Source organism: Limulus polyphemus, unplaced genomic scaffold (genome assembly GCF_000517525.1).
Source record: "Limulus polyphemus unplaced genomic scaffold, Limulus_polyphemus-2.1.2 Scaffold9204, whole genome shotgun sequence".
Classification (NCBI taxonomy): domain Eukaryota; kingdom Metazoa; phylum Arthropoda; class Merostomata; order Xiphosura; family Limulidae; genus Limulus; species Limulus polyphemus.
The window spans coordinates 1-9,020 of NW_013674814.1; the positions used below are offsets into that span (position 1 = coordinate 1).

General features: G+C 35.2%; 1 protein-coding gene across 1 annotated transcript; it reads right to left on the reverse strand.

Moving 5' to 3' along the window:
- Nucleotides 1-504: 504 nt before the first annotated feature.
- Nucleotides 505-8,649, reverse strand: LOC106475807 (the record flags this gene model as incomplete). Its single annotated transcript, XM_013936482.2, has 8 exons — nucleotides 8,573-8,649; nucleotides 7,790-7,972; nucleotides 4,105-4,323; nucleotides 3,297-3,392; nucleotides 3,061-3,186; nucleotides 1,470-1,757; nucleotides 997-1,128; nucleotides 505-681 (listed from the first exon to the last, which is right to left on the reverse strand). Coding segments are annotated over exons 1-8 (1,285 nt in total), but the record flags the coding sequence as incomplete, so codon positions are not given.
- Nucleotides 8,650-9,020: the final 371 nt, after the last annotated feature.

Below are 9,020 nucleotides of genomic sequence, written 5' to 3' on the forward strand. Positions count from 1 at the left end.
ATTATATAAATATTTTGCGGGTCTCTGCTAGTTACATAATATTATATAAATATTTTGCGGGTCTCTGCTAGTTACATAATATTATATAAATATTTTTCGGGTCTCTGCTAGTTACATAATATTATATAAATATTTTGCGGGTCTCTGCTAGTTACATAATATTATATAAATGCTTTGCGGATCTCTGCTAGTTACATAATATTATATAAATATTTTTCGGGAATATTATGTAACTAGCAGAGAATATAAATGTTTTGCGGGTCTCTACTAGTTACATAATACTATATAAATGTTTGGATATAATATTATGTAACTAGCAGAGACCCGAAATATTTTGCGAATCTCTGCTAGTTACATAATATTATATAAATGTTTTGCGGGTCTCTGCTAGTTACATAATATTATATAAATGTTGTTGGAAAGAAATTTACCACACAACTTCTGTGAAATCACAGTAAATAGAATATAAAATAGTAACTTCTCACTCAAAAAATAAACACTTACATCGACAACTTGGTGGAAACTGGCTATAAAAGCTACTGCCAAGACAGGTTCTAGTGTTAGGTCCCACCAACAGGTGGCCTGGATCGCACATATACTCCACCACAGATCCCACCTTGAAATTCTTCACACTCAGTGTGGAGTTGGGTGGTCTCTCGGGGTGACCACAAGTCTGGGGTCCTGTTTAATGATAGAACTGCATCACCAAAATTTAATTTATATTTTAACATTATCTTATAGTACACTGTTTCCACAAGAAAGACTTTTTTGCACTTCCAGATATCTGTACTTAGCTTTCCATTCACCAAGTAAATATAACAATCTTCTAACTATGTATATATATATGAAATTATTAAAGTCTAATTTAACTAATTTAAAAAAATATTCGTTCATCACAAGACATATGATGTATTTCAAACAGAGTTCTAACAAGTCGTTAATAGACGTTGATCGTGTACAAATTTCAGTTATTGCTAACGAATGGTAATGACTTACTATGTTGGCAGATAAAGTTCAAGATCAGATTACAATCTACATCAGTCCAAAGCCAGCCTTTACTTCCATCAAATGCTGAGCAATTCTGGTTGGTTCCTGGTTGATTCCAGAAAGATACAGTTACGTCCCGACCTAGAATTTAAAAACATCGGGTGAGATTACCTGCAAGCGATAGTGGGCTTTTCCAAAGACGCCCAGCCCAACTACTGTTTGGCCCACAGAAGTATATCACACAAATCCGTTATACAAAGTGGGAATTTAAAAAATATATATATATTTTTGTTTCCAGACATAAAAAAATTGTTATAGCTTAAACTATTTAAAATGCCGTGATTGTTTTTGAGTTGCTATGTTTAATCAGTCCCATTGAGTTGAAAGTTTGGACATCCCTGCTCCAAGCTAAGACCTATAACAGGTATTAACAAATGATAGTAAATTCAACCAAAACAACTTCAATTGCCCTTGCAACTCACCATTAACCCACTTCCAGTTGTTGGGGTTTCGTGGGTCTCGAATGGCACCCATCCAATACTGACTTGCGGAGCGACTTCTGTGCCGACGATACAGCTCCCAACTCAAAAACCCTTGCAGTGCTGGACTTGTCTCGTCTACCAATGTTCCTCCGCGGACATCGCAGAACTCACGTGCTTGTTCAAAAGTCTTTGGTTGATTATCATAGAAAATATAACACTTTCCACCGTACGTAGAAGTGCCTCCTAGTGGCTGGTCCCTCAACGACGGACATCTCTCAATAGGGAGTGCTTTAAAGGCGAAATAACGATAAACTTTCAGTTTAATAAATAAACTTAGTATTCCGAAAATTGTTTAATCTCGAAGTCTAAGTTCAAGGGAGGTCCAGTTTAATCTACACTTTGATCAACGTGTGTTATTGGATTATACTAGTTTCGGAGAATTCCACTCCTCATCAGTAACCCTGAACACAATTTAACCAAAGAAAGATAAGCTGGACCTATATCATAGTGAAAAGTATCAAACATACTGTAACTATTGTGCGACTATATAATGTGAAGAACTAAATATAGCACATAAGACTTTTTTCTTCACCTGTCCAGTGTATAGGTTTCTCTCATAGTGACTACAAAGTACGTTCACACCGACAGTATGTTTGAAAATTTCAGGCTTCTCAAAAAATCAAATTTCAAAGCTAATTGCGCTTAAAATGTGTAAAATCTTATTATAATTTACGAAAAATATTTGCAAAAAATAATAAATAAAAACTTCACACCCGGATACTGTGAAAGAATGCTGAGTTTTCTGTGATTAGCGCCACCTGTTCAACAATTTATAAAGATTACAATCAAACCTTCGCTATTCCTACATAATGATAATAACGCAAATGTTTCTTTTCTATTGTTGTTCCCACGTATTATTTTAAACAATTATGTAATATGAAGAAGTGAGATTATCTCAGTGAAAGGACACCAAAAACAAACATCAAATTCTGACCAAATTTGTCAAATGATTACAGGAGTGTCTTTATCAAGTAATAATTATAAAAATAAACACTCTGACTTCTCGTGTGCTCCTACTAAATTTATATTTAAGGCCCAAAGGAAGGGAAAAAATATAACGTACTAATTTTAAAAAACAAACAAAAAGTTGAGTATACCAAAATTTTATATAGAACACTCATTAACATTAATCAAGTTAAGCAGTGTTATCTACAAATGTTGTAAAGATTAACAGCTTTATAAACACAAATTAAGTAATGAAGATGATTACTCCACTAGTTGCGTCATCATCAAGGGGTAGACTGTATACACTTATGTAGCTCTTCATCTTTACAACATTTATATGTATAAATCTGCATTTATTTAACATTTTTATCCCGAACATCTTTTTGTATTTACAATAATATAGCTTTCTATTAATGATTTCCTCGAACAAATGTCTCTTCCTAACTAATTATATTCCCGTTTTAAAAATCATTAATAGAAAGCTATATCACCATGGTAACGTTGTGCTTCGAACAAATGTCTCTTCCTAACTAATTATATTCCTGTTTTAACACAACGTTACCATGGTGATATAGCTAGACTTTACCTGTATCTGAGTACACAAAAATTTCGCAGATCGACAATGGCTGACCTCGTGGTTTCTCCAGATGAACACTTACAAAGGCACCTGGCACGGATGTGACACAAGGCAGGTACAGTGGTCGTCCCTCCTCTAGAAATACAAGCTTTCTTTTAACAAAGAACTGGGCCAAAACCGAATTAGCATAGCTAAAGAAACTTGGTAGCGAATATTTAACAATTGTTTCTAACAATGTAGCTTACCAATGGATCCCGTAAATCTGTTACAAATAGGATTCACACCAAGATCAGGTCGATTGTTACCGACTCGAACCACAATCGTTGCTTCTCGTCCATTTGCTGAAAAAAGAAAAAATTAACCCTCACTGTAAATGGTGTTTTCGACTCAAGCGACACCTTACGCTGCACGTAAGTTAAACGGCCAGGTCAGAGTGGCCAGAATAAGGGCAATCATTCAGCAGCGCTCTCCGCCTATGCTGTTACTCTTAAGCGAATGGCGGGGTTAAAACACCCCACATATTGCGGCTCGAGCTTTAGGTCTTCGGACCAGCAGCCCAACATTTTAACCCCCATGTCATGTCTAGCCCTCATTGTGAGAATTTTAAATAATCAACTGTCTATTAATTCAGTTATAAAAGACACCATATACGTTTCTAATAAGGGGAAATTAAAAAAAAAGACATCTAAATGCTGGTTCATAACAGATACGAGAAAGACTGTAACCAAGTAAACCATAAACAACCATGTAACTTAGCGGTTAATCCATTAGTATACAGTATTTAATACAATAAAAAATCCTTTAAGGAGATTGTTACAAACGTGTTGCAGTAATGTGGGATGGTTTCAACTTCTTAACCTGCGAAAGGACAAGATAAAATCTTGTTCTGATCTGCTCTCAATGATTGATCTCATCATTAACAGACATTGCATTGCACATAAGTAAATAGAAGTCTTCGAAAAAAATATTTGAAAAATAAGTCATTCCAAAATCAAACTGCACCGACAAAATCGTATATATAAAAATTGAATGCAAGTGTTTGTAAAAACTTACAGCAACAAGTCATTCCAAAATCAACTCGCACTAACTGAATCGTATACGTTTCCAGTAAGTTGACATACCACCAGGGTGCTCTTTCCTTCTCGGCTTTTGTCATGGTGCATGTGCGAACATTAAATAAAGGACTTGTGCTTCCATCAACAGCTTTTTCTGGTCCACCACTGCCACCTACAGAAGACTGCATTGGTGCTTTACCGGCAGCCACGTTGAGAACTGAAACATAAGGTTAGCTATTACAAAATGTCAATCTTTCAAATCTTTAAACGATGCATAATTGACGATACAAATATTAACCACAGAAAAGTAACAAAAAAATGTTTTTAACGGTTATTTTTTATACTAACTTCTTGAGGACTTAGTAGTCAAATATGTCCAAAATATTCACCTCTTCACTTCGTCAAATTCAAAAATAATAATTTTCAAACAAATAAAAAAAAATTTCAAATTACCTTTGTATTTCATTTAAACTTGATAAGTAATGCGATATCCAACTCTGATGTGTATCTGTGTGTTGACATAAAATTTTAGGACCTCAAGTGTATTGTCTCCACCTTGTTTTCTACGGCTTCTAAGCCTACTTAGACCTCAAGTTGATAGTTTGTGCTTAATTATCTTCGGTCTCATGTTGGTACTCTTCACTTAGTTATCTATGGTATCTAAGCCTACTTTTGTACATTAAGTCGATAGTCTCGGCTCTGTTATCTGTGGTCTCTAAGCCCATTTATTCACTTCAAGTTGACAGACTTCACCTTGTTATTTATGGTCTCTTAGGTTTGTTGGCATGAAATTTATCGTTCCCATGTTATTATCTAAGATATCTAAGCCTATTTATTGACCGCAAGTTGATAATCTCCACCTTATTATACAGTCTCTAAGCCTTATTATCTTTGAGCTAATAGTTTCCATCTTGTTCCCTGCATTTTCTAAGCCTATTTATTGACTTCAAGTTGATTGTCTCCACTTGTTTTCTACGGTCTTTAAACCTATTTGTTGACCTGATGTTCATGGTCTTCACTTTGCTATCTGTGGTTCTCTAAGCCTGTTTATTACACGTGTCTTGAAATCTTTAAATATATTCTTTATCAAGCAAATACATGTGTGTTTTTCTAAATACATTATGTGATAACATTCATAAAGAAGTAGCTGTCTCAACAATAAAAAACAACAGTATTATTATTTTTATACATAATTCTTAGAAATGAAGTTTTTAACCGAATAACAATGGATTTCAGTCGTTTGGAATGACGTTTAAAAATGTGTTAAAATTTCTAATCCGCGTGACAAAATATTTGAGATCGTAATGATAGATGATAATTATCTTTAGCAACAATTTGCAACTGAAAATTCGTTCTCTGACTGGTTTCTAAACATTCGTGATTATTTTCTTCCTTCAGCAGCCTATTAATGTGCGATGAAACGGATCTGATCCTAATTACTGTCGAATAAATTAAGTATACAAATAATAGTTTTGGATCTTTAGAATGTGGTATCTATTAGATGAACAAACAAAATTAGTTGTAGCATACTCATACATAAAATAACAAAACACAAGGTATGTCCTACTGGAATACACAAGATAAGATTCAATATACTCTCTCATACATAAAACAACAAAAACGAAAACTATTGAATAAAACCTATTTAAACCAGTAAAAAGTATCGTCTGCTATAATTACAACTTTTTCAGCATCGTCTTCTAAATAATGTGTGAAAAATGTGTACCTTCTGTATCGACTTTTTTTTTACGAGCGATCATTCTCAAGTATACAAGTTTCATCGGTAAACCTTATTTAAGGTTAAAACTTGTGTAGTTGAGAATGACGCACTAGTGATTGAAATGTCGTACCTGTTCTAAAAAATAATCTTCCTTACTGTAAAATCTGTAACTTTTAATAAAATAATAAAAAAGGTGTTCGTTGAATTCTATCAGCACTTGATCGGACAGTTGAGGTAAATCCAGCAGTACAGTTAACACTTCTACCAATATGACAAGAACAACTAGAAGAAACAAGCCAGAACTGTCAGCGCAGTAAGTTCATCATGCTGTTAATAATTTAGCCTTAAAGTTTTGTAATTATCATATCTTTAAATGACCATTTATAAGTTGAAAACACTATACAGGTGAATAGCATTGTTACTAGAGCTTGACAGTATTTGTACACCTTCAGTGCAGCATATTATCACTGTTTTTATTTTATTTTCTATTGTTAAAGTTCTACACAATAGCATTGAGTGGGTGGATCTCTTTCATATGCATTACACTAAATACTTCATTGTTTAATATCATCACAATATCATTAGGCTAGAACACTTGTTTTGGTAACGTCATCTCGGACAATAGCACTAGACCAGAATAACGTATTAGGCCTAACTCTAAGGAGGTTGACTTGAAAGAACGGTAGTGGAGTATGAAACCGGAACTTGAAATACAAAGTCAGTGAACAACACTAGTTTGCTAAAAAATAACACAACCCTTTCGCAAATGTCAAAAAAATTCCAGAAACAAACTTCATTTGATCTGAAATATGTCACGCATATATTTGTATCACTAGGTGTTTGTTAAGCAACTACCAAAAATAAAAACATTATTATTTGTCTCGTTAAGGTCAAACAATTAATAATTGATACAGGAGTTAGTACACTATATTAAAATAAATTTGAAGCCACGCCCTTGATGCATATAGTTAGTCGTGATGAGGACTTATGCAGTCCTTGGTGCATATAGTTAGTCGTGATGAGGAGTTCTGCAGTCCTTGATGCATGTTACTAGTTGTGATGAGGACTTATGCAGTCCTTGGTGCATATAGTTAGTCGTGATGAGGACATATGCAGTCCTTGGTGCATGTAGCTAGTCGTGATGAGGACATATGCAGTCCTTGGTGCATGTAGCTAGTTGTGATGAGGAGTTATGCAGTCCTTGGTGCATGTAGCTAGTTGTGATGAGGACTTATGCAGTCCTTGGTGTATGTTGCTAGTCGTGATGAGGACTTATGCAGTCCTTGGTGTATGATGATAGTCGTGATGAGGAGTTATGCAGTCCTTGGTGTATGTAGCTAGTCGTGATGAGGACTTATGCAGCCCGTGGTGTATGTTGCTAGTCGTAATGAGGAATTCTGCACTTTTTGACGTATGTAACTAGTTATATGGAGGACTTATGCAGTCCTTGGTGTATGCTGCTAGTCGTGATGAGGACTTATGCAGCCCTTGGTGCATGTTGCTAGTCGTGATGAGGAGTTCTGCACTTTTTGACGTATGTAACTAGCTACATGGAGGAGTTATGCACTTTTTGACGTATGTAACTAGTTACATGGACGACTTAGTCATTTCTTGGAATACTCTTCCTCAGGAAAGAAGATTAAGATCAAAATTTTAAAAAGTAAACCTAGTTTATTCTACTATCTAAAACGTTACCATCTTGAGTGGTATATGGAGCTCGTGGTAATTGGTGAGTGATGTATGTTTCTTGTTGTTTGATAAGCTACATTAACGCCATCCGTAAACAGATAACTACCAAAATTAGATATCGTATCGGGTCGCTTCGACCTGACGGAGACCTGTGTAAGCACTTCAAAATGTCGTTTTGAAACATTGGTGAGAGGACGAAATTAATTAAAATCACAGAAAAATCAACAATTTCTTAAACACTAAATCATCAGATAATTAACAAGGACCTACTCACCACAAAAGGGGATACCAGTGGGCGTCCACGTACCGTTGTTGCCGCAGGTTCGTCGCGGCTGCCCGAGCAACTCGAAGCCCTGGTCGCAGGTGTATTTAGCCGTAGTCCCCGGTGCAATCACCTCCGTGTTGAATCGGATAGTGGAGTGTGCAGGGGAGCCTGGATACCCGCAGGCGGCTGTCTCTGTCCAGGAATGCGGTAGTAGTTTAATACAGTTAAAAATTCATACGACAACAGGGTAGAAGAAGCTAAACCATTCCACAAATAAATGTATTAAATATCCTTTCCTGCTTAATACACTGTTAAAGTAATCAATCAAAATCTGACATTTTGTATTTTCAGATACTAAAAACAAATAATTTCAGAGAATCTTTCAAATGTTACTAACACAATGAAACGTTCAATTTCAAACGTTTCGGAAGCATTACTTTGTACTTTTTAATTTGTATCGTATATTCGCAACAGGTGTGGGAATTTATTAAAATATAAAACCAAATAATTTTATTGTAAACTTAAAACTTAACATCGTTACTTTCAAACCTTCTTAACAAGAAAACCAGTCGTGAAGAACAGAACTGATAACGTTTTTAAATAGGGAAACATTGCACTTAGCACTAGCATTACACGGGGGTTAAACAATATAGATTGACTAATTCCGTCTTCCCCTTCGAACCACAGAAAATAATTTCTAAAACAAGTAAATAATCTTTAGTGTTTGCTGTCAAAATCGATATTTTACAAATAACGTAATTATGTTTATAATTACGCCATTAAACAACTCACCAAATAACTGTACTTGGTTAGTCAGAAGAAGGATGATAGTTAAGAAAACACACCCCATATCCATCGTGAAGTCTGTATTTCTGTCACTACTCGTTAACTGCTTGCCTTAACCCTAAAGATAACTCAATTCTCCGAGTCTCGGCTTGGGATGAATAACCCACTCGGGAACATTTCTCTGTGATAGGTCTGTGACGTCAAACACAATTTGACCAATCACAAGTTAAGAAACAGTAGCGAACTCGTAACATTCTAACTTCACATTTTCCTGATTTCGAAGACTGTGTGGGTGTGCCTCGGAAACAATAACAGCCAATAAGCGACGAGCAAAAAGTTGAGTAACGAAATGTAATAAAAATGTTTTGGTGCTAACTACAGCGTGCGGTCTACACAGATACTATAATCATCACCGTTTTAATAATTCACTAAAACTAAATTTCTTGTAAATGAT